Genomic DNA, 27,008 nt, shown 5'->3' with positions numbered 1-27,008 from the left:
GAAAAAAGGACCGTCCGCTGCTGAGAGTGACATCACTCTGGTCTGTCCGCCGATGGAACGGATCGACCGCAGCCCCTGGTGAGTCACTTCCTGCCTGCGGTTACACAGATCCACACCGCGGAGGGGAGTTCAGTGCCGTCAGCCAGTCCAGTGAATCTACGGGGCGGTCCAGGTGTAAACGACTCACCTGCAGCGCGCCGTCTACAGGATGCGGACATCAAAAACCGAGACCACCAAAACAAATAAAAAATACATTTATAGAAAAATAAACAAAAACCACTCAAAAAGGGCAGTTTGTCATTTCTTTCATAAAGCAAAGTTCAAAAAGTAAATGCAAGTCATTTACTATGTACACATCAGTCCTTTTTTTGATTAAGAGTAATGATCGAAACAGAAGAATAGTCATTTGCTTGCTCAGAAGGCAACATTTTAGCATTATTATTTAGCCAATTAACTTTAGATGATAGAGCATAATGGAACGTTTTGACATTTTCATCTTGCTGTTTACACCCTCAAAGAGCTTCTGTCCCGTGTATGTAAAAATGCTGAAGGTCCAGCAAAGGCGTACCACAATAAATAAACTGAGAAAAGAAGTTTTGCTTTCAAAAACGATGGATTGTTTTGGACAAAAAAAAGTCAGTGTTTGAGAACCTGAGGAAGGTGTTCTCTCCGAGAAGCACCTAGGATAGACTTATTTTGATTGGATTCCTAATACTAATGGAGTAAAAGGTTTTTTTTTAACACTGAAAGAAGTTTTCAACATTTGAAATAGGAGAAGTTCTACATCTCTCTTCTCAACCCGTCATAAATTCTCATACCCAGTACTGGTTCTTTTTCAGGGCCGGGCCTGTGGTCCGACAGTGCTGTAGCAGCTCCGGGTCAGGCTCCTTGGAGTCCACGTTAGACATGGGGATGGTGTTGGCAGCATCGGTCTTTCGGAACGTCTCCTGGTTGGGCTCCCCATTTTTGGGCTTGGCAGAGACATTCTGGACGTCATGTTTTCCTGTCTTGTTCCGCCGCACCAGGTAGTAGGCCAGCATGCCCGCCAGAAGCAGGAGTAGGAGGATGACCAGGATGGGAATGAGAATGGACCACAGGTTGTTCCGACGTGACACTAAGGGCTTCCTGCTGTCAGGGGATCGTGTGGGGGGCTTTAAAGCGTCGGTTCCGTATCCTCGGTGCTTTGGGTCAGATGAGGAGTCCTCGCCCGGGGTTTTCTTGCTGGAGTCGGAGGGAACTTTAAGGAGAATGCCTCCGTAGGCTGCAGAGGCGTTGTAAGGCGATGTCCTGAATGCCAGCGTTCCTTCTGCTGGAGGAACCCCATGTGCGGAGAGAAGGAATTGTACCTTATTATCTCGAATTTGATCTCCGGCCCTGGTGTCGTTCAGAATCTCCAGAGCCACCCGTCCTTCTTCTATGTCTCGCTGTGTGAAGGTGCTCACTTGCTGGCCATCTGCTCCAGCCCCGACTCTCACAAACCTGGTCCCTCGTGGCTGCTGGGTAATGGTGAATGACGGCGTAGCCCTGGTCTTGTTCGCTAATGCAGAAGCATCCAGGATGTTAGTGTCTACCAGAACGGTTGTGGCCCTTGGTAGAACCGGGTTGTTAGGGAGTTTCACCAAGGGCTTTGTGGTTATGTTCAGCACGGTGGACACATTAGCTGCTCTGCTTCGAGCCAGTAATGCCACACTGTCCCTTGGAGATGTGGACTTGATGAAGCGGACACTCACCCTGCCTTCCTTGATTTGTTTTTGTGTGAAGGCAGACGTGGGTTGCCTGTCCACCATCACGGCAGCATACTTGGGAATGTTTGTGATCTTGTAGAGCACCTCTTCTTCACTCTGCCTTCCTGTGGTGGCCTTCAGCATTAACTCTGTGATTGGTGTTTCATCATCCCCTTGCCTCACTTGGATCTCCTCAGCTCTGGCCAGTATCAGGGTTCGGGCCAGGATGCCAATGTGGAGTGTGTGGGTCTCGGTGCTATGTGTTCCATCAGAGACTTTGAACTCCATGAACCCATCGGCCAGGCTGTCGTCGCTGATGAACTTCACCCGTCCAACATTGACATCCTCTTGGGTGAATCTGCTGATCTCCTTGCCGGAGTCGGTGTTGACTAGTCGACCATTGGTGGGACCCTTCACTACCACGAAGAAGACCTCATTAGGTGTGTTGTCCTCATCGATGGTGTTGAGGTACTTCTTGGTGAGGGCTGTGCTAGATCCCTGGAGAACCTCCAGGAGTTGGTCCAAGGTCACCAGTTCTGGAGGACTGAGATCTTCGTGCTTAGCAGTGATGTTGAAAGTCTCCTCTATGGTTATCCCTGATGGAGCCTGCATGCCTTGTCTGCGGGGGTTGAGCCGCACACTGAAGGAGAAGTCATCAGAGGTGCCATCCATACCTTTATGGAGGTACTCTAAGTCTTTTTTCTCCACGTCTTCCTGCAGGAAGAACGGGGCTTCCTGGGTCAGGTCCCGTCCTCCCAGGACGAGGGTCCCATGAGTGGGGAACTTCTTCACCTCGTACACAATTTCTAGGGCATCTCTCTCGGATTCTGGAACACTTGCCAGTAGGTTGGATGCGTCCAACTTTGAGCTGTCAATGACCTCCTGTTGACCTCGTACAACACTGAGACCTGCGGTAACAGAGAACATGGGTTATCCTTACACGTCGTTTTTAATTGTTGTCATTTATTCGGATCACATGTAGCCATTGAAAGCAATAGCTGTTAAAGAATTGCAGAGATTGGAAGTATTATGTAGAGAACAAGTACAAACTTCTCAGAAAGACCTGCCAGATCAGTATGGCTTATTTAACCAGAATGTGCTCTTGCTGACTTATAGACCCTGCACAGTATTAAATGACTGCACTCAGAAGGACAATTTGTCCTGTAAACCGATGACAGTGACTTCTTTGTTTGTGAATGTCTTGTTTTACTTGCCCCCTGTGATGAAGACAAGCAAAGCAAATTCATTAGACCAACACCACATCTGTCAAAGAAGGACAGCAGACAAAACATCAGTGATTCTGGCACAGGTCCAGGCTCCTGACTCTGATGTTCACAACCAGCTCCAGTTCCTGGCAGGGCTCTGATTGCGTGCAGAAAACATGTCCACTGTGCCGAAGAGACGCAGGTCATGCACAAGGGGTACACACGATGCTTCTAAGAGGTGGTTTAATAGGTTAATCTTGATTTTCACAAAGTACTCTGTATACTGTGTGTTGTGTATAAAGACCAAACCAAGCCATCAATCAAAAGCAGCCTAGTCCAGAACATCTGAGCTTGCTTAGATAAAGTAGCAGATTCACTGGCTCCACAGCCTATGAACAGATTTCCGGTGGATATTCTGTTCTGAACTCCAAAGTTACCTTTGCCGCTATAAGTCACCATCAATTAAAGGTTAATTATACAGACATCCCTTGATTTATTCGTTGCTTAAGTTCTGTAAAAATCCTGGCTAAAATTATAAAAATAAACACTTTATACCACTTTTTATTATAATATACAGTATTAACTTCATGCTACATCAAAATTTGAAGTAAAAAAAAATTTTAAAGTTCACTCACTTTTGAGACTAAACCTCTTCTCAACACCTGTAAACACTGGAAGTGAGTTTGACTGAGCAGGTCAAAAACTTGCGCTCGGTTTTAATGCTTTTTATCGCCGCCTATCGGCTTGGAGCATAAGCACAGGTAATGTATGCTCTGCTACACAACAAAATTTCTAGAAAATCGCCAATTCGTAGCTGAACCGTTCACAAGATGAAGAACCAGTGTGTCCATTAAACGTCTTGTTGAGTGTCGCACTTCAGTATAATTAAATTTCGATGTGGTCGCTGCCTTTGTGCATTTCAGTCAAAATTGAACATGAAGCACCATGATCATATTTCATATAAATTAATTTCATGTTATGATTGTTGGTTCCAGACCCATATTCCAGTCCATACCTGCATTTCTCCAGAGTTGTGATGCACCGCTGTGGGTCCCTGCATTGTAGGACACTGTGATGGGTACGGTGTGCTCTAGCTCTGGTGCTGGGTGCGAGGACAGCAGAAGCTTCATGGAGTCTTGGACCTCCCAGAAGGGTTGGGTGGGCATCTTGTGCTCATAGAAGACAAATCCAGACTCCAGCTGATGGGACAAGGGTATAACAGGAGCTTCAACTCAGCGACACGGTACACATGCGTGAATGGTGTGCACAAAAATTCACCGTGGGACTCTAATCTCTAATTCCTAAACATAATAAACATCTCTCCAGAAAAAAAATCACTTTGAAAATGTGCTGCCTGCTTAGATTACGCGGGAGCGGGGGCCGTGGTGGCGCAGCAGGTTGGACCGGGTCCTGCTCTCCAGTGGGTCTGGGGCTCGAGTCCCACTTGGGGTGTCTTGCAATGGACTGGCGTCCCATCCTGGATGTGTCCCAGGATGTACTTTTGCTGAGATGTACGTTGCTTTGGACAAAAGCATCTGCTAAGTGAATAAATGTAAATGTAATGTAAACGTCCCCTCCCCCTCCAGCCTTGCACCCTGTATTGCCGGGTTAGGCTCTGGCTCCCCGAGACCCCATATGGGGCGAGAGGTTCAGATGATGTGTGTGCTTAGATTATAGCAATATTTTATTGAAAAAATGTTTGACAGGCTTAAATAAAGTTAAATAATATTAAAGTAATAACAGCTGGCTTTGTTTGGATTCTGAGTGTGATGATAATAATTGTGTGATGAATTCATGCTGAAACCCTGCAGAAGCTCTTCCTAATCGCTGCTTTGGGGGACACAGGACACTGAGCTCTTTAACCTTCCCTGTCCTGGTACCTGTTCCCACATCTCTCTGGTCTTTTGTACCATATAAAGTTGCATCGGAGGGGTGGGATGTCAGGTTCTAGCGTTGCAGCCATGCAGATCAGGGCATGAAATATGCAACGGCACCAGAGTCCGTTCGTTTAGACAGGTGTATCGGAGCACAATTACCACCCCCCAGGCCTCCTGCTGACTGATACATTCAGATATACCTCTCAAAACAAGCATATTTATCATGTGGAATTTTTAATTCTAATACGGACCTCAGACTGCGTGAAACTGGAGACCTCTTCGGAACGGTTCCGGCGAGCAGTGGAGACGACCCGGCCCAGATGTGGTCGCTCCACAACCCTGTAGGTGATCTCGTCCCCGTCCTCATTGATCACGGCTTTGAGAACCTCACTTGTGATCGCTTGCCTTGTTCCTTGGAGCACAAAACACACACATTCTGTATGAGGGACTGTTCTCTGTTCCCTTATTGTCTGCTGTCCATGTTCGGCTTTGCCTGTGTTTGCTATTTGTAGGCCATGTTTACTTTCGTGGCATGTTTGTTATGTTTGAGCTGCAAAAGTACTGATATGTGTTTTTCACTGCTAAGCTAATAAAATTAATATAATCAGTAAAACTATTAAAAGGATAAAGTCAATCAAATGAAGGAGAATGTCACTTCTGCTTGTAAACATTGAGATCTGACCCTCTAGGGCTACAGCTTCATCACCACAGTGTTTGACCAGACTGATGGGTACCTGGGTACACAATGAGCTCCCCTTCTGTTTCCACGGAGATTTTGAGCTCGCGGGCCGTTACAATAAAGCTGTACAATGGTGAGGTGTGCTCTCCGTCTGTCACCGTGAAGCCAAATTCTCCAGACTGAGACCCTGGAAGGACATCAATGCAGTATTTATGTGTGACATCACTTCCACCTCTGGACCAATGGGATTTGGAGACACATATTTCTTTTGTTGACAACACAATCCAAAGCACATGCTGCGAAATACATGTAAAATCAATACTGTAACTGCAACATTTATAACACCATTAAAACAGTAATTATAATATTTATAGCACCTCTTTAAGAGGTGATTAACTAATGTACAGCTGTTTTACATAAAAGGAATCCACAACCCTGAAGGTGGTGCAAGTTAAATGATGTGTTCAATTAATATATGCAAATAGATATATAATTTTACAAATTTATACTGTGCACTGGCAATAACAGAAACACTAATCCTTAATTTCGTTGCATTTATTATTACCAGTGATATTTGCCCCAATTCCAAGGACAAAGTATGAGAACAGATTAAATTTAAAACAGCAGCTTTGAGACATATACTTTTTGTTAATACAGTATATCTTTCCTGAAAACCATACTTTTTTAGATCTAGCAAAAACAAATATTTGTACTTTTCTAAAGACAAACGTCATTAACACGGAGGTCCCCTGTTTATTTCTTTTTCTGGATCACCTTTAACCGGTGTGCCTTAGGAGTTAACCAGGATCATGAGTCTCATGAGTTTGTGGTCACAGTGGAAAGCTATGAGGTGGTTAAGGCACTAGGCAGGGGAGCAAGTGGTTGCGGGTCTGTATTCCCGGCAGGGGAATCATTTAGTAACCCTGGGCGAGGAAATATACCCGGTTTGCTTAGTAAACATCAAGTTGTATGAATGGGGAAAAAAATTCAAGTGTTAGTAATTCCACTTTGCAAAAAAACTGAAAATGAATGCAAAAATGTGGGCGCTGCCAAGCTGTGGAATGTGAGCTGAGTGGAACTGCAGAGGTCATCATATATATTAGCAGAGTTGATGGTTACGGTACTTGGGGGAATAAACTCTGGGTCCATGAAGTTGGGGCTCAGTGATGCAAGGTGTGTGATTATACAATTTGTTAAATATAATTTATTATTGCTCTATTACCTCTCCTCCCCTCTTTGTCACTGATCCTTGGCTGTTTCCCCATCTGATGACAGCAACCAACTCAGCTGAGAGCGTTATGATGAGTGTCAGAATAGCCGTACCTTTGTGAATAAAGATGACCTCGCCGTTGTTAAGGTTGGCTTGAGTGAAGCTGTGGATGCTCTCGTCGGGCGACGCTTTCAGGGCCACGATGCCATTGGATGGAACTTCTATGGAATAAATCAGCTCTTCCGGAGGGGTGTCCTGGTCTTCAGTGGTCAACATATTGGCTGTGATTTCAGCTTCTTCTCCCACAAGTAGCTGCAGTGAACCCAACAAGTAACACACATTAATTCTTTATAAATGACCAATTTTAACAATAAATAGCAATGTAAGTCTATCAGTGGGTGACTATTACAGACTCCTTCAAGGCATGGAGGTCTTCACCATGAAAGAATGGACAATGCTGCATGATATGACTTGTGTCCCAGGATTAAATTTGACTTAGTTCAGTTTTTACTGTACAGGTTCAGGGTAAGGACCTTGCTCAAAGCTCTATAACAAGAGGAGGGTTTAAACATTGAAGCTTGATATATATGAAAAGGAACAGCAGATATTTTTTAACAGTTTTTCCTCCTTTTGAGTATGTATCAGCATTGTTGTTACAAATGCTCCTGGTTCCATGTCTCTCTCTGTTGCTGTTTTTTGGATTTAACTGTAAACTCAGAAAGCAGCCCATTCTTTTTTACTATAAGACAAACATCATTGTCAGCCTTTGTTGTATGCACATAAGAGCAGAGCGTTCTGCTGCCGTCTAGTGGCGACGTTAAGAACAGCACCATTGTGTCTCACCCCTCTACCACTAGAGGGCGACAAATCCTTTATAATCCTCTGTAAAGTTTCGCGCGAAAACGTGTGCCACGTTTCCGGCACAACTTCAGTATGTGTTACATAACATTAGGTGTTTTTTCCCCACAACAGTTAGTTGAAAATCTGTACCATTCCCCACTTTCACATATGTCAATTTTTTCAAAGCAGTAAAGTGGGAGCGATGGACATTCCAAACATACCAATCCAAAACTGCAAATTTAACCTGATCCTGTTTATTTTTCTTACTTACACAATATTAGCTTGACCAAAGAAACTAAATGCCAAAGAATAATATGAGCAAATGGCAATAAGACAGAGAGAATATCCCTGCCATCTCCAGGTTCATTTTACCTGAACTTGTAGATTATTTAACACAACAGGAAATCTAACTTCAGGAGCTGAGGAATTTTGGGGGGGCAGGGCCACAGTTTGGTGGGCATAAGAAATAAAAGACCCCATTCAGTGAGAAATGGGCTAATGGAAGCCAGCTGGAGTAGGGCTCAAGGTGGTCCAGCACCAGTTGCTGCCATGTTAGCCGTCCCACCCAACCGCTTTGCAGGCACACTGTGCAGAAGCGGCGAAGGCTCCGGTATTTCCACAGGAGGAGCGAGCCCCTGGTTACCAGAGACGTGTCATTATATCACAATTTGTGGGAACGACATAACAGTTACGATTGGTCGGCTCCTTGGCTGCCCCAGAAGCTGAATTTCAGCCACGGACGAGAGGTTTCCAAAAATACACGTTACCAGGGTGACGGAGAACCACAGACTAGCATGAAACGTTGAATATGTACTTGGTTTCCACATGATTATGGTGGACTGTTTCCCATTGCTGAGCCTCAGAAAGTACTAGAACTCTGTGGGCTCCGGTTTGTCCAGGGAGGGCACTCACCTCAAGGCCTGTGTTGCGCATCATTATGGGGGGCTCGTCGTTGATGGGCAGCACGGTGATGGACACGGTGATCGGCTGGCTACTTCTGCTCAGTTCGCTCACAAACGCCATGAGGGTGAAGCTGTCATTGGTGGTCTCGCTGCTGTCGTGCAGGTAGTAGACAAGGCCCTGCTTCACCTGGTGCGTGAGGGAGATACGTTGGTACGAGGACACATGATCACATCTGAAAAACACACGCTCCATGAACATTACGTAAATACGCACAGATGTCCTTTGGACCGGGTCTGATCCCCACACACTCGCCGCCAAGCTGTGTTTCAAATTTAGTTTCCACTGTATGGAGGAGGGTGAGCTGCACAACACTTTGCATTTCTTCTACAAACAACAATCTGTGAAAAAGTGTATGCTAAACTAAATTCAGTAACTTGGATGCAGTGTTAATATTTTCTCAAAATTAATATATGAGTTTCGATAACTGCTTGTCCTGAGCAGGAGCCCGTCCTATTAGTCCATTGAACGGTAGCCACACACATGGGGAAAGGACAGCTTAGCATCACTAATCCACCTCAACTGGATGTCTTTGGACTGCAAGAGGAAACCAGAGGACCCAGTGCAGGGATGGCACCCACGTTCATGAAAACACTCAACAGAGGAACATGAAAACCTTTCAAGGTGTCTTGTCATGATTGGACATGTTAAATATACTTAAATTATATTTATTATATTTATATATTATATAATTGTAAGTCTCTCCAAGGTGACTTACAATTTTGAGCATTACGTCGCTTGCACTGATTTACGCATCTGTATGGTTGGGTAATTTTTACTGTCTCACTTCCAGGTAGGAACCTTGATCAAGGCTACAACAGCAGGAACTGGGATATGAACCAATACTGCCTAGGTTTGTGCTGCAAGACGCGTACCTTGTTAAAATGGAAGGAGCTGGGGGGCCTTGACTCAAAAGGCCTTTCACTCCAACATGTCACTGTACTCAATATACTGTACATATTGTGTCCCATTCTCCCTGGGGCCTTGGCTAAGCTATTTGAATAGCATGTTGGAACTTCCTGGTGCTTTGATGGTTGTCCTAATAAGAACCACTTCAAGTTCCACATTTTACACATTTTTAGATATACCATACACCAGGGGTCTTACCCCATGCCCTTCATCACAAAGGTCAGGCCCTTTTCCTCCATATTTTATTGGCACCGTGTGGTTTCAGTTTTTCAGCTCTCTTTTTGGCAGCTGGTAACATAGAAGTTAGAGCTGCTGCCTTTGGACCCAAACATCTCAGGTTCAAGTCCCACCTCTAGCTGTAGTACCCTTGAGCAAGGTCCATGACCAAAATTGCTCCAGTAAAATTGCCCAGCTGTATAAATGGGTAAATAATTACAGGCAGATTAACATTTGTTTGTCGCTTTGGAGACAAGCTTCGGCTAAACGAAAAAATGTAAAATGGGCCGTTAAGTTTGTTCTGTGATAAATTGTCTGTGAAAATCTGCTTTTCTACAGTAAATGTAGCCACTTGGCTATCTGATGTAACCAAGTCACTGGGATCCTGAAAGGGACCGGCACACGAACTGCCAGTATAGGGCCTTGGAGCCTTGATTGTGGTGTGCTGTTGCGTACAGCTAGCTGCCACCCCCGAGAAAAAGGGAAACGCCCACACAAAAAAAAACACTGGAACCACAAAAAGTCTGTCCCCTGTGACATTATTTACTATGAGAAAATGGTTGCCCCCAGGACAGCAACTCCTTATTTTCAAGAGCCGTGAAAAGAATGGCTCATTCCACTAGACTAGGCAGAGATCCCGCCTGATCCCACTGACACATATATGTATTTAAGGACAACTGTGCTTCGCTTTGACCTTCCCGACCAGAGAGCAGAACTCACTGAGACAATCTCTGGGTTACCACTTCGAGCTAGCGCGGCTAATATGTTAGCATTCACAGGATTCACTGTCATGTAATGTTAGAACTGGACCTTGACTGCAACGCAATAATGTTCAAAATGGGCCATGATTACGTTCTGGATGATTTCCAGCCTTTCCCTCCCAAAAAATGGACTCATGGATATTTATATCTCCTGGCTCTCATACGAGAATTCAACAGTTGTGCCTTTATGCTAATACAACGCACTGGAAATGAATGGGGGATGTGTGTACACGTGTGGCCACAGCAATATAACAGGCCAGTTTCATTTGGCTCTGAGCAGTATAGTATTAGCGTCACATTTTCCACATGGCTCGGAAAGCAGGAACATGGGGAGCAGATGACGAACTAGCTCCGCTATGTTTTGCTGTACATCCTAGGTATATGGCAGTTTCCAATAACAACCTTGGTTTTGTTCTCTTTTCTTCGATGCGAAGGCCCTCGCATGGAGTAGCCCGCCAAGATATTTCCAATTTACTTTCTTCCATAATTTTTCACTGCACTTAACTGAATATTTTCCACTTCAAGTTCCCTGAACTCTGTTAACAGGAAGTTGGTGGACATTGTGAATACCTGTTACTGAAAGGGCACGGAGCAAGTCTAAATACAATGCAACCTAGAAGGGTCAAAGTTATTTTTTGATGGTGATTTAAAAATCATACTTCAAATAAATGGCATAAGCTTGTTTTGGTGTCTTGGTGTCTTGAAACCACACAGCAAAGAAATTTAAAATCTGTCAATGTTCCAACACCCGCTGAAGGCCCAAAATTTCAGTTCTTCAGTACTTCTTAGTTATATTGACTTCAAAACATTTGTTACTGTTTAGTGCTGTTTGTTTGTTCTCCACAAAGCACCAGTTGCACTGTTGCACCAAAGTTCCTAAATTGCAATGTGTTTCTCTTTACTTATGAAGTAGATTGAGAACATACGTAAACTGAAGCCATTTCCAAGGTGCTAGGCAGACAAAACTGTTTTTCAAAGAGAAGAGACCTGCTTTTTAACTGTACTGATGCTTTTATGGTGGTCCTGATGAAATCTATCCTAACTCCAGGCAGAAACTCTTTCATGTTGCTGAAGGCTAGACAGAAGTCGTGTTTGGTGCCACTTTCAGTACCTGTTATTGGTGGAGAAAAAGGACTCACCTCATCCCAGGTGAAGGATCTCAGGTCGTCACCATCATCGATCAACTGGATGTTCCCATGGCTGGGGGGCTGCTGCATGGTGAAGTCCACATTGGAGTAGCTGTAGAATGGGTGCGTGATGTTCAGGATGTCACTGTTGATTGCTACACTGCCACCCTCGCTAATGGTGAAGTTCATTGCCTTCACAGGGATTTGTCGTGGGACAATATCCACTTCAATCTGCAGATCCTCCAACGAAGTGAAGCCATTGCTGACATCTACAGTAAAGGTATCACGGCCCTCCTGTGCCATGGAGACATAGACGACCCGGTTCTGGTTAATGTCCTCCTGGGAGAAGGAATCCACATAGTCCAGGGTGGGGGTGGCAGTGCTGTCAGTGGGGTGGGACGACATGACCACATGTCCCCGGAGGGGCGGGTCCCTGATGGTGAACACCATCTCTGAAGGCAGGATGTCTGGCTGCTCCACCTGTAAGAACACAGGAAATCAGGTGTAGACTCTGATGAAAACATATTTGTTACCAAAATAATACACACATTTATCTACTACATTTACATTTGTTTATTTAGCAGACACTTTTCTCCAAAGCAACTTCCAATGAACTTTATGTAGTGTTATCTGCCCACACACCTTATTCACTATGGTGACTTACACCGCTGGATACACTACTTACACTGGGTCACTCATCCATACATCAGTGGAACACACTCCCTGTCTGTCACTCACACACTATGGGGAACCTGAACAGCATGTCTTTGGACTATGGGAAGAAACCGGAGGACTCGGAGGAAACCGACGCAGACACGGGGAGAACATGCAAATTCCACACAGGCTGAGTGGAGATCAAACCCATGTCCTCTCGCACCACCCAGGTGCTGTGAGACAGCAACGCTACTTGCTGTGCCACTGTGCTGCCCCCATACTATAATACATATTCTAAAAATGAAGACCATACAAATGAACTTCTACAATGTGCTTGTTCAAAAGATTTAAATTTGGCAGTTTGACACTGGAGTGTTTACTACAGATTTTCGGATTAAAGCTTTGGCAAAATGCAACAGCGTTATTGAAACCGAATGGAATGAGAATACAGAACTTAATATTTAGCAATATACTTATGAAAGAATATGATGTGCGTGGGAAAGATCCATCTCTGGTCCTAAGGGCATGCTTATCAAGTTTATGATTGACTTGTGGTGTCTTCCATATTTTACAGACGTTTAAAACATCAAATACATAACACTAAAGAAGGTAATGAGAGAGGCAATTATGCTTGAAATTTCATATGCAGGTAGTTATGCTAAACTGACTCTGGCTAAATTGCAAAAAACACTATTTTGGCTGCATCGTCGTATCTAAAGCTGAACGATAGAAGCTGGTTTTACACACTTGTTGGTCTTCTGAGTAAACATACCTTTAGATGTTCTTGAGTTATTTCAGTGTGTTCTCCCTCATAGGAAATGATGACCTCATTGTTGATAACCTCTGGTTCTGATAGGTAACCTTGCTTGAATATTTTGATCCTGAATGTAGCGTCTACAAAAAGACCTTTGGATGACACGCGAAAACTGAAAGAGTCTTTGGAACTCATACTCTGATCATCATGCTGGTATGACACAACACCCTTCCTTAGGTCTTCCTGAGTGAACATGGGGGACTCGATTCCACTGACTATAATTCTTCCATTGCTTGGCGGTGATGTAACTTCATATATGATTTCATTGAGATCTCTGATATCCACGTTGGACTCTGCGCTCAGCAAACTTGTGTTGAGGGTCTTAGTACTGCCATGGTCAATAACCACCATTGAGTTGTTCACCACACGAAGGTACGGCTCACTGGCTTGAACCTGAAGCAGTGCTGTGGTCTTGTGTACACCATCAGATACCTGAAGCTGGAACCGCTCACGATCTGCACCATGGTGCACGAACAGGACCTTCTTGTCCCTCAGGTCGGCCTGAGTGAACCGGAAAAGTGGATGGGAGCTGTCCTCAGCTGAGACGATATTCCCTGAGAGGATTCCCAGGCGCATGTACACCAACTGTGTGTCGTTGAAATCAGAGTCATCATCATGGAACAGGATGTCATCTGTGGTAAGAAGACGCTGTCCATTCCGGACCACATTGAAGGTCTTATCCACCACTTGAAGAGGGATGTGGTCGTTTCTTCTTTGTACTGATATTCTGAAATCCCCAGCAAACACCTCCTGGCCTTGGTCTTTTGTAGTGGCCCCACCCTTGGCTTGATCAAAAACAAGGAAAGTAAAATAATCCTTGCTGGTCTTTGATCCATCGTGCTTGTAGATCAGTTTGTCCCAAAGCAAGTCCTCATTGCTGAACAATTTAATAGCCCCCTCAAATCTTGGTTGACCAGGTGGGGACTCTCTTATTAGACGGCCATGTTGGGGTTCTTTAGTAATCTTGTACACAAAATCAGTTGAGTTTTGAATTTGAACCCAGAGTTGTTCCTTATTCAGTATGCTCTCCCCACCCTCAAGCACAGTGAGGCCTTCATTGGTGATGACAGGAACATCTGGATCAGACAGGATCTTTATGGGGTAGGTGTACACAGGTGAGTACTGCTTGTCAGCAAAAACTCTGAACTGAAACTTGTCCTCCATATTCACGTTTCTGCGAGTTCTTACCTTGTAATTCAGGTAAGAATGGTGAAGGTCCTGTTGTGTGAAACTATCTCCTTCAGCCAGATCTTTGTCCAGGAGCTGCAGTATTCCCAGGTTTGGGGCCTTCACAAGGACATACCTTACAGAATCTGCCTGCACATTTTTTCCTTTAACAGCAGCCTCAAGCTCTGTCTCTGTTATAGCCTTTAGTGTCCCTTCTTTCATTTCTAATGGAACCATTTTGGCCATTCGTACCATGGATGGTGTAATCTTAACTAGAAAAGTGTTGTTTTGCAGAACAAATTGTCCAAGGTGCACATCAAATTCAATTCGCTCAATAACTATGTCTTCATGATCACTTGGATCTGTGCTGATGTACCTGAGATGGCCCTGCTCCAGATCAGACTGATGGAATGACATCACCTCCTTCATTCTACCCTCACTTGTCAATATCTGCAGTTCTCCAAATCTCAGGGCCCGGGTTAAGATGTACACAACTTCTCCATATTTCGGAGTAGATGCCACTGCTAGCTGCTGGATCCCGATAGTAGAGTTACTCCCTTGATTCATTAGGATGCCTGTATTAGTGACTATACTCAGGCTTGGCTGAGTCACCGCTAAGCTAATGGTGGTTGCTGGACTAACCGAGTGTCCATCGGACACCTGTAGTGTCAAGCCAGCGGTCCTTCCGCTTTTGTGGATGTAGTAAATATCTCCATCTTTCAGTTGTCTACAGGTGAATTTATCAATGCTTCTACCTGGATGCTTTGCATTCTCCAAGTAGCCTTCTTCAAGGGTGGCCTCAGATGTTACCATGACTACCAGATCGTCGCATCTTGTGTCTGAATCCACAATTTTTATGAGCTGAGGACTGAGACGAGTCCTTCCATGTTGTGTAATGGGGAAGTCTCCTCCGCTAAGTTGGGGTATATCATTAACTGGTATGATCTCAACTGGAAGGATGTACTGCTGGGGGTTTTTTAAGCATTCTGGAAGCTGACTGTAACTGTGCATGACAACCTCCAACTGTATCTGATCTCTGTACCTTTCATTGCCATCATGGATATACATTATCTTTTTATTAATTATGTCGAGAAGTGTGAACTTTTTGGTTTTCCTGCTGTTGATATTCATGTCCACTGATCCATACAAAGGGTCTTTTTGAAGAGTGAAGATAATCTGTGACTGCCTGATACCAGCCTTGTTCAAATCAATTGTAGGGTGAAGGTTGCTGATGTCCAGAAAAGCCTCCCCACCTTCAGGGACAAGCAGTGGAGTGATGTCAAGCAGCTTTGTAATGTTACGAAACATCTCTGGTGTGTCATTGGTTGGATAACAATGCCTTTCAACAGGCTTGATGTCGGCATGTGTAATTATAACTGGAGAAGCAGTTGTAACCTTCTCAACATCTTCACCATAGGTAGAATAGTCATACTCTTCCCCTTCGCAGCTAACATGAACATCTTTGGTGACTAAAGCATCTCGTAGGCTCCTGTCCCTCTGGTTAACTTTTATCTCGCCCAAACAGCCAATAAAGGACTCTGAAGTAATTTCTTCTTCCATTCGGAGCAATGGTCCACTGTTTCTAAGCATTTCCTTCATCTTCCCTGCTATACCTCCCACATACAAGTTTCCAGTGAGGTCCAAACTTGCAGACTCACTCAGAGGAACCGACGATGCCTGACTGTCCACGTTCATCACAAACATGCCTTGATCAAGCTGTATTTTTACACGATGCCACTGGTCATCATCTAGTTGGACTCCAACATTGTCCAACCCAACAATTCCATTTCCAAGGTCAACAAGCCCTTTTAGATAGCCACCTGCCAAACCAAGCGCTATGAAATCTTCCTTATGTCCAGCGTGGAAAACCAGGAGTGCATCCTCGATAGTTGTCTTTATGAGGAACTCTAAAGTTCGGGTGTCAGCCAGTTCCCATGTTGGAAATGAGATGAATGAATCAGGACTTATGAAACTAATAGTTTCACCACCTCCAGCCTCAAATTCACTGCTACACAAGTCCTTGGTGTCCACGCATTCAGACGGCTCAGACCTCAAGATGTCAAAGTTATGGGACTCAAACTTCACATTGCTCATGCAGCCTCGTAACGGTGGGATTGATTGATCCAGGTAATTTGTTTGCAGACCACCTGTGCCTCCAAGAAAAACCCCAAGGTCGATGTTAAGGTCTTCCTGGTGTTGTGGGAGAGGGAGTGAACTGCTGTAGAGGTTGTCAATCAACATTGTGAGGCTGGAGTCCTGACGGGTGACTGCCACCGTGTGCTCCAGCAGGTTGTTCAGCTGAAGACCAAGAGGCGATGGGAGCACCTGCTCACCAGAGCCCAGGTTGAGTCGCACCTGTGAAAACAACATATGGCTGTTTTTGCATCACCATTTAATGTATGCTATTCCTACAGTTCCTGCATCCATCTTCTGGAACTGTGCCATGTGAGAAGCAAGCATTTAAATATTTATTCCTACCACAAAAATTACTTGTTTTGTTTACCATACAGAATTTATGCAAGGTTTGTGACAGCACATTTGATGCTAATTCAGTTTTGCATGAAATCTGTTAGCTATTTCATTACAGAATTAAAATGTTGAGAACCTCATTTTGCATTGACAGGCATTAAATATAATGTGGCGCTGGTGTTTAAAATGCTTTCTTAGCACCATTTTGCTGAAACTTTCATTGTAATGCTTCTGTAATTAGCATTCCTCTGCCTTTATGTATAAAAAAATGCAGTGGAAAAGAAATACAAATAACAGCTGTAAGCATAGCCCTTTGGCTTAATCTGACTGTATCACGTGCTGCTCATCACCCTGAAATATGTGGTGTTATTTTGAAGGTCACTTATCCCCCTGGATAGTCTAATAAAGTCAGGCAACCTCAGCTGGAGTGCACCCAAATTTTTATGGTGATAAGCAGCTTAAAACACATTAACGCCGCTTGAGTCAACTAACATCACAGTATCGCAACATTTATATTTATATTTAAGAGGAACTGCAGTGCTCTATTGAAAGTAGAGTAGCCTGCAATGTGTGGGGAAGAGCAGCTCCAGCCCATAGGGCATGGAAAGCAGACAGGAGGATGGAGATCATAACTAATGCTGAAAAAACTATACGTAATCACTCTATAAATCATATATTCCACCCAGTGCATGAAAATGATTGATGGACTGAGTAGGTGGAAAATCCTATGACAAACAGAGAATTATTGGAGCCAACCTTAACTAAAAACATCCAGATGTAGATATACTGAAAAATGTAAATACTGATTTGAACAACTAAAAAAGCTACAGACCAGGAAACAATGTTTATGAACAAACGGAAGTAGAAAAGTGTTGGTTGATGGCACTTTACATTCAAATGCTTGGTAGTTGGGGGGTGCGGTGGCGCAGTGGGCTTGGCTGGGGCCTGCTCTGTGGTGTGTCTGGGGTTCAAGCAAGCCCTGCTTTGGGTGCCTTGTGGCAGGCTGGTGTCCTGTCCTGGGTGTGTCCCCTCCCCCTTCAGCCTTGCACCCTGTGTTGCTGGGTTAGGCTCCTGCTCTTCACAACCCTGCTTGGGACAAGTGTGTGTGTGAGTGTGTGAGAGCGCTTGATAGTTAAAACCCTGGATGAACCCTAGTAATGATTTCATAATCAGTGTAACCTGAGTGTTTGTGACCCTTACCCGTAGTTGCCCATCAAGAAGCTCAAGGGAAAGGTAGTCCTGGACTCCAGCAGCCAGGAGAAGGAGCCCACTGCGGCGGCTTGTCTTGAACTGCAGTGACAGGTGGAATGAGGTGACATCTTGGATGGCATGGATGGTGCAGAAACTATCTCCAAAGTACGACTCTGTGAGGATGGGGCAGAAATAAGGATTTAGGGCAGCAGGCACCTGAACATTTAAGGATACAAACAAGAAACTCAAAGGTGTAAGTGCCAGACACCGTCCATCCATCCACCATCGAAAACTGCTTTTCCAGTGTGAAGTTGTATTGGTCTGAAGTCTATCCTTGAGGCACAGGGCATAAGGCAAGGCACACCCTGGACGGGAAACCAGTCCATCATAGGGCAATCATACATTCATCCACTAACACATACACATGCTAACTGAAGTTTAGCATCATCAGCTCACCTGACCAACATGTCTTTGGACTTCGTGAGGAATCCGGAGCATGCACCGGAAACCCAGATGAACACGGAAAGAACATGCAAAATCCACACAAACTGAGCTGCATTTTAACCCACATCTATAGCCCATGAGCTGTGAGGCAGCAGTGCCGCTAAAAGGATAACCTGAGCACTGTACAACATTAAGTCTGTCCCCAAACAGTCCTGACTATGTATGGAACTACCAGTTTCAACCAGCAAAACCTGAGCCTGAGGGCCTTTGTTGGGTTCCCAGATATCTCTGGACTTTTACACAAAGATCTTTCAGATTTTGACTCTGCTCTGAATTCCCAGGAACTTGTCTCTTGTCTGTACATTACAACATTGGACACCGCTCTGCCAAACTGAAAGAAAGTTCTCAGGAGGTCAGCAGCCTCTTGCTCCGATTACCCCCAAATTGCACTCCTTCTTGATGGGCGTGTCCCAAGGCCTCCTGTCTAGCAACTGGCTGCTCATGGAGTGAGAGGTCAGCATGGAATATCCTTACAAAAGACTTGGGAAAGGAAGACGAGTGAGATGTGTGGTCATGTGGATCTATAGGTCATTGTGAGAATTTTTTTTCTGGGTCACAGTGGTGGGCTGAGGGGTGGCCTTTAGTCCAATGGACCAAAATAAATAACAAAACAGTTAGCTTCCATAGTTCAAGATGAAAGGCATCACTGCCTTGGCTATCAAATTCAAACCAATACATGCAATGACAATATAATAAGCCTCCACATTGTAACCGCATGGCACATATCCAGCAGAAGTAGCTAACTGTAGTCTGAGGAGAGGAATATATTTGCAGGATAATGTACTGTAATAAAGCAGACTGCTTTGTCTGTCTCAACAGCAGCAATAGGCTAAAGGGAGTTGCCAAAATGGAGCTCAAAGATGAGCAGAAAGCAAGAATTTGTCCTGTGCTTCATTAGCCTGGAAAATTAGCTGCTGCGGCTAAAAGCTAAAAATACAGAGCTTCTTTCAGCACGAAGCCACAGTGCCGGCAGTAGCACTTCGGCTCGATTTCTTTCCCCCTGTGGCGTGTTGATCGCCTCCCCCGAACCACGCCAATCATGCCACGAGGCAGTCAGCCGGAGCAGCCATGTGTGAACCAAGATGTGTATGACTAAGAGTCTCCAGTGTGAGCCAAATGTGTGAAGGGGCTCTGAGTCAATCTCTGAGCATCGTCGGCTGCTTGGACGTCCAATCCGTGTAGGACACCCAACTTTGAAAGGTAATACGGCGGAAAACTGCTCTTAAGAATATATTTTCACAGAATTCGCTCGTGATATTTCAACTAGTAAAAGTACAAAGTCACAACTGTGGCAGCCCTTGGAGAGTTTAAGGTAAACAAACTGCAAGAAAGTTAAAAGCACAGAAAGTAAGAAAAGGCACCAAAGACTACATTTTGCCCTGAGGAAAATCATTCTGCATGAGTTTATCTGACAGAAACCGACAGAAGGGAAGGTAACATTTTTGTTAAGGGCAGAGTTAAGGAGCACATGTTTACGGTACCTGTTTTATACACATGTATTTTTTACCTTTGTGCCGCTTGGCAAAAGCAAAATGCATGGGCTCACAGGGAGAACAGTAAAACAGAAATTCATAGTTCACTCCAAAACAGCTTTTTAGAATTTACGTGTTAAACTAAGTTAGCAGAAGAAATCTGGATCAGCCTTTTTGTGATCCCAAAGTGGCTCTTCAACTGGGAAATGAAACAACGGAGTAGTGTCTTGGGCCAGAACATTGTGGTTTCAGCTTTCTGGATTTGTCGCTTATCAGACATATTCTAGGTTCTGTGATTCATGCAGAAACACCTGGCTCGTAACACGTATTAGGCACAACAGCAACATTTTGCAGAATTTTGTGTGATTCCCTCCACGAGGAGGTTTAAAATGGGCTATGCATGTCAAGGGGCCCTGCTCAGTGACGCCAAACTGTCCGACATTATCGTTCTTCTTCATGGATGTTTGAACGTCTGGTCTAACATCGTCTCCTAACACACTGAAGTTCCTGAGTTTTGAACCTCTGCTCTTGAACACAAAACTGCATTCAGATTAAATGGACTGTGAAAGCTACTCTAAATTGGAAAAGGCCAACATTAGTACGAATATTTATGTCCCCAGTGCAAATCGCTGAGCGCGAGCATGTTTGATTCATTGCCAAAGTACCCCAGATGTATTCTGGTTCGCTAAAATCCCATAATGTTTGTGTGCACACTTAGCATGGAATTCCACAGCCTGGAATTACACCTCTCTGGACACCAGGGTTTGGATCAGGAAGCGGCGCCACGCCCAGGGAAACACTGACTTATTGTGGGCCCCGCATAACCTGGGTTCTCTCCAGTGCAGATGGCTAGCAGTCAATGTATTTATAGTGCTCGCTCCATCCCTCACTCTCTCTGGTGTAAGAATCAACTTCCCCTAATTTCTCAGAGGAGACGTTCCCAGTCTATCATATGCACAGCAATCCCTGACCTCCAGACACAGTCCAGCCCTACATTAATCTTTAGTGACTGTGCTAGCAGAAGATTGTGTATTACTACAATGACACTACTAGACTAATGCATTTACCCAAAGTGACTTACGATTAGGTGTTTCACTGGACAAATTCAAGGTCAAGTGCCTGGCTCAAGGGTTCTACAGCAGGGCCCTCTGCCTATGGGAGATGTTTTCCACAGGAGCTAACTGTACATGTCCATGAATGCAGTCATTTCCTGATAAGACCAGATGTGCTATCCACAGTGTTTTGGTCTCCTCGATCATCGATCATTACTGTCCATATTGCTTTTTAATGACGAGGACTCCCCTGCCAAAAGGCCGATGATTTGCATCCCAGAAAAGCTCCGGAGCTCTTCTGGAATTGCTTTGGTAAAAACAGGTGAAGTGTAACGCAATGAGTTGTGTGAGTAGCTTTTGGGGAAAAGCATTTGTTCAAGCTCTGCAAGTAACTGTAACTTTAGGGTTGGTCAGTTGGTAGTGAGCCCCTTTGATGTGTGTGGTCACCGTGGTCATCAGACAGGGTGCTGACTGCATGCTCAGGGTCAGCGCTTTTCCAGGCAGAGGTTTGCTACCCAGCAGACAATGCTGCCATGGCAACAGGAGGGCTAACCTCCAGTTTGCAAAACAGACCGCCTACGTGCATTTCAGTGGCAGGAGCCTTGTGGTCGAGCGTGGGGAAATGCTGGTTTGGTTGAGAGGGAGGTGGCGCACTGCTGTCAGGTGGTGACACTGAGACAAGAGTCCGGTGAGGCTGAGCGGATTGCACATAATATTCACTATGAAATAACAATAAAGCACACAGTTTTCAGAAACGGTATGTTTTTTTATTAACGATGGCACGGAAACAGTTGGTTTTTGGTTGTTTGCACACCGTTTTAGGGCTGTGTGCCCAGCGTTTAATTATGCGTATTATCAGAGATTATTTTAATTTGCTAATAAAAAAAAAATTTTTAGATAACACAACAAATAATTTTTCTAGCAGAAGAAAGATGAGAACAGTGGTTGTTCACACATGTACAGAGGAAAATTTAGGTTCTGAAATCCTTTTCTTCCTCCTCTAAACAAAGCCTGTGAAGGCGGTCATGGCTAGTATCCGGATGCATATCGGTTTGTTATGACTGCTGCTGGGAAACGGCCTGACCGGAGCACCAACAACAGACCCTAGAGCTGTGGGAAGTGATGTGCTTTTGTGTGCCTGGACTGTAGATGGTCACCTGAACACACACACACACACACACACACACACATAGACACAGAGCTGGAAGTGCCAGAAATATGTCTGTAAAAACCCTGCACCCTAACGGACGCCCTGAATCCATTCCGCAGCGCTGTATCTGGACAACATGAATGCAAAGAGAACATGGTTTCATCTCCCTTAACATCTTCTTCCTCTGATTTTCTCTGAGGTTTTTCCAAAGTCTAAGGAAGGAATGGAATAAAAAAATAACTATGGCCTTGGTAGAAACCCTCCAGCATGTGTCTTTCACAGATGGGGAATACATCACTATCCTACTGGTGCTTCAGAGCGTTGGGCTACTACAGAGGTCTGAGCCTCTTGGTGAAAAGGATTGTTTTCCATTTCAGTGGCGAAACATAACTAGCCCTGCTTGCTTATAGGTTCACATTGTGCTGAAGAAATGGGAAAAAAATAGGCAGGTTCATATCTGAAGTAATGGGTCATTGCTCAGTGGCCGATTGTGGAAAGGAAAGGTCTTGCAGTTGTCTTCTGTTGGCTGGCCAGTGTTTACAGAATGGGGCTCCCTGAAGGTCACAACAGCTTGAAGTGGAAGCACTCAGTATGCTAACACTACAGCCATACCTAAATCACACAACCTGTCTGAGCACCTCATCATTCAGTTGAAAACACTATATACCCTTCCATAGAGTGCTATCTGCAGTGATCATTGTTGTGGGAAGACTAAACTCTTCACTGATCCACCCTTTAGTACAGAAGGGTAATTTTTACTGCATCATTTCAGTGTAAGTGCTACAATTATGAGTACAACGGGAATAAGGATTTGAACCTGGGTCATGTGACTGCTGGATAACATCTCTAACCACTACACCACCTTCTGCCCCAGAGGACTGAAATTCATCAAATACAGCAAGGCATCACCCAACTTTGCACCCAAACCACAAACTGGTGTCAACTGGTACAATTACTCAAGTCCCATATAATGTATGTGTTCAGAACATGCACTGTTGTAGCCATTTCTCAAAAGAAAGCAGCATGCTGTGTGTTAAATTTGTTCAAAGGATTTAGAGAGTCAATGGCTGCATGGTAACCATAAATCACATGTGTGAATATAATCTTACGAAAACAAAACCCCTTCTTCTCCCTCATGTCTTGCATGGGAATGGGAAGACACCCCCCTTGAAGGACTTTGATCCATTTTGATGTGGTGAGCTTGAGCACTAATTTGGGCTGGGTAGCGCAACCTGAAATGACAATATTAATTGACAGAACAAAATGTACTGGAGGAATGAAGTCAGTCTCCTAGCGGTGCCCGAAGGAAAACAGCACACTCAACGGTGGCATTGTGCAGGCGGATGGGGGCCTGACCGTTTATGGGCAGGCGGTACAAAGGGCTCCTCTGTGTCCCTCCTCGGCTGAGTCCTGTGTAAATATTCCCCATCACATCAGAGGAGGCCGCCCTGCCCTCAGTTGCAGACGCCCCACTGTGAAACAACCCATCAGTGTTAAGGCCTGGTTTTTTTCCCCCCTCTGATATTTTAGTGCGTGGTGTTTTGGCTGTGAGGTTAATGAAATCACACCACGTAAACCTCACCCCGCTGATAAAAAGTGGGGCCCTGAAGATGCGGTTATGAAATTCCACAGGCACTCGGAAGCTGGTAGCGTTGATTTGTGACCACGGTGGTCTTTGTAACCCTGCTGCTGGGCCCAGGCCAGATCACTGAAACTCTGACTCCATACCAGAGGAGGTGGTTTTTCTGATTTTGCGATAACTTGCAAAACCTCAAGCACCAAACCAGGGCAAGATGGTCAAAAAAATTGTGGTCACTTCAAGCAGATCTGTATAACTCTAATGGACTTGACCAATAGGGGTTGCACCTTGACGCTACAACATGAACAGGGTGGAATGGAATAAAAATTACCCTCTTTTACCACCCTGGCTGAGGGAAACACATAAACACGTTAGGCATTAGCTACTTCATTAATCAGTATAATTGAGTCGAAGCTCAGTTAACATGGGCTGTTCCTTGAGTGAACACAAAAGCGCCTGTTATAAAGACTGCAGTTTCCAGATCAGTTAGAGCAGCAGTCTCAGGCTATGGACACTTGGACATCGATCTTCTTGTGAGCAGAATGCTGGAGCCCCCAGTTGAGGATGTTCACAATGCAAATCTTTCACTGGGTCTTGGACAACCCCTGGGGAGTTCCTCTGCAAGGGATTTTGGCTCTACACCCTTACACTCCCCCTGCCCAGGGCCTGGAGAGTGTCTGAATGGGTTTAGGGTAGGAATACGTCATTAATCAACCTCCAGCAATTTTGACCGATGCTCCTTGACTTCCCATAGTCGTCAGGAGTTTACCAACCTGGTTCATCAGGCTACAGGTCTAAAGCGCTAAGGTTCCTGCACCACCCACTCTCTTGTCTGGTTTTTCATGATTCATGTTTCAGCTACTGGATCAGAATGATCCCTCCTTGCACATGACTGAGCCCCCCCAACCACCATCTAGCCTTCCCACCCTGCATTCCCGCCGGACAGGCTACCGTTTTGCTGCCCCACCCTACCCTTTTTGCCCCTTCCTTTGGGACAAGTTGCACAAACAAGCCGAAAATAAACTGTAAAGGAGAAAACCATGGAAAAAATTTTTTAAAAAAAGCTGCACAGCTAACCGAAAGCAGTGTGACGCCTAGTCTCTCCCTCGTTTGTTCATTTTCTTCGCAGAATAACGCCTTCCTTTCAGGCCACAAATGAGTGGGTTTCAGACGCATGATTTCCATTAGAGGTCAGTGCTGCCGAGCACGGGAGCAGGTCTCCACCTGGAATTTCAACCAAAACCTTGTTTGTCCAGCTCCTTGGGTGGTATGTTGTAATATAAAACAGATCTCAATCCAAATCCGTTCTATTACTTTGTGATCCTGAGCCGCTCTAGCCGAGGTTTGCATGCGCTCACGGAGCAGTCATGCTAATGGATTAAGCATGTTGTTTCCTTGGAGGCTCCTTGATCATTATTCATGCATGGTGACGGCACTGGCCCAAGGAGGCACATGGTGACTGTGGCATGTGACCCATAGCCTACAGAAAGTCCACATCCCTTCTCTGTACAATCACCTCCCCCACCCATCTCCCTGTCAAATGGTAATAAAGTGTCCCCTTCCTCCACATACAGAAATGATCATCTGCGAAACTGCGCTAGCGACTGCTGTATATGAAAGAAAATATAAGTGTTTCGAGCCACTATGGATCTAATACTACACAATTAACTATACAACTTTGTAACTGTACAACAGGGGCATGTTTAATTCTGAAGTGGCTTTGCTCTTTATATTTTAGAAAGGAGCAAATATTAAACTGATTTATTTAGTTTTCTCTTGGCTGGAGAGAATGGATAACATCTGCAAAATTTACAGTGCAATCAGTTGTGGAAATCACCCTTGATTAATCCTCCAAAAGCTGAATGACCCACAGAACCGGCATTTTTTAAACTTATTTACTCAGCTGGCATCATGGCCAAGTTTGATTTTACCTGGAATGAGTAGCTCCTTGAAGGACAGCGCAACAGTGAGATACAAGATAGGAACTAATAACCGTCAGATGTAAAAGCAGCAACCGTCAGACTTCATGCAAAAGGAGGTTCACCATCAGACCTTGCTCAGACACAGACGCAGTGAGAAACTGGATTAGAACCAACAGTCTTCCAATCCTGCTGAGTGATGCAACAGTAGTTTGAACCTGAATAAAATACAACAACCCTCAGAGACAGATTCCACTGCTCTAACTGTGACAAAACGTGATCTTCTGTGAGTCAGCTGAACAGCAAGGACATAGAACTGACTGAACAACAGGAGGTGATTTCTCTCTATTGGAGCTCATGATCCTGCAGAGTGTCATAGAGATTGCAGTCATCACTGTAGATCTCCAAAGCTGTATATCTATCACTGCAGGCCTCCAAAGATCTGCATCCATTACTGCAGATTTTCAAAGGTCAACAACAATAGCTGCAGGTCTCCAAAGTTCTGTATACATTGCTTCAGATCTCCAAAGTTCTCCTCCCTTTGGTACAGATCTCCAGAATTCTCTACCCATTGTTCGTCAGTTCCCCTTCCATCAGTGCAGACCCCCAAAATTCTCTGTCCACTACTACAGCACTGCACCTGTCCCCTCTTCTTTACAGTACAAAGCATGAAATTTGCCAGACTTAAAAAAAATCCCTGATACTTCCAAGTGGAAAGTATGCTGATGTCAGCAAGGAACTTGTTTACGAAAAGGAACAAAATGAACAACAATCATGCTGCCCTCAGACAAAAATCTCACTCAGAGTAGTAAAACGCATCCATAAATTTAGTTTTTACAAAATGTAAACCTTCCTGTGGCTTCATTTGCAGTTTTGCATGTGTCCTTTAGGTGTGTTGAAGAGAAATTCAGGCGAATGGTACTGATGTATCTGTTGGGCCGTCATGGACGAGTCCTTGGCAGAGCACACCGGTGCGGAAGATGGTAAGGGGTTGTAGGAAATGAACCTCTGCACTTGAGCCTCCTTTGATGGCGGGTCTGCAACCTTGGTAACACAGCTCAGGACTGATTACGGCACTCCACTGCCTCGATTCTCTCTTAAGAAGAAGCAAACAGGCTCAAGAACACTTGCCACTTGTTCTTTTACAGAACTCTCACAAATGAACTCTGTGTGCTTAGACATTATCATTACCATCCCAGATTGGATATTTGAAAAGACAGCACTGTCTGCCAGAGCCATTAAAGACTGTGCGTTTGAACCAGTTAATGCGCTATTCATATTTATATGCAAAAGCAAACACTCGGTGTCTGTGCAAACAGGAGGGGAAAGTTTTTATTCTCACATTATGGCAGCAGTCGGCCTTGTGGAGATGGTATGCTAACACATTCATCCCTGTCAATCAATGAAGAGTAAAGAAACCGACGACAGAGCGCTTATGACACTGGAAAACTCCCTCGAGGGCAGGAAACCAAGTACAGTCATTTTCGCGTTTTTGTTTATAAGGAAGAATTCATATCGTCGTGAGATTT

General features: G+C 44.7%; 1 protein-coding gene across 1 annotated transcript in view; it reads right to left on the bottom strand.

Annotated features, from left to right (window-relative positions):
• Window positions 1–436: 436 nt before the first annotated feature.
• Window positions 437–27,008, bottom strand: part of cspg4 (chondroitin sulfate proteoglycan 4) — a 42,098-nt gene continuing 15,526 nt past the window's right edge. The window contains exons 2-10 of the mRNA XM_018765696.2: window positions 17,813–17,976; window positions 12,935–16,498; window positions 11,521–11,988; window positions 8,448–8,624; window positions 6,809–7,007; window positions 5,541–5,672; window positions 5,058–5,218; window positions 3,945–4,128; window positions 437–2,632 (exon numbers count right to left, since the gene is read on the bottom strand). Of these exons, the coding sequence (XP_018621212.2) occupies window positions 813–2,632; window positions 3,945–4,128; window positions 5,058–5,218; window positions 5,541–5,672; window positions 6,809–7,007; window positions 8,448–8,624; window positions 11,521–11,988; window positions 12,935–16,498; window positions 17,813–17,976 (6,869 nt within the window). The 3' untranslated portion in view covers window positions 437–812. The remainder of the gene's footprint in view (window positions 2,633–3,944; window positions 4,129–5,057; window positions 5,219–5,540; window positions 5,673–6,808; window positions 7,008–8,447; window positions 8,625–11,520; window positions 11,989–12,934; window positions 16,499–17,812; window positions 17,977–27,008) is intronic.

Source organism: Scleropages formosus, chromosome 5, assembly GCF_900964775.1.
Source record: "Scleropages formosus chromosome 5, fSclFor1.1, whole genome shotgun sequence".
Lineage (NCBI taxonomy): Eukaryota > Metazoa > Chordata > Actinopteri > Osteoglossiformes > Osteoglossidae > Scleropages > Scleropages formosus.
The sequence above is the reverse complement of the archived record's forward strand: the minus strand, read 5'-3'. Positions and strand labels throughout refer to the sequence as shown.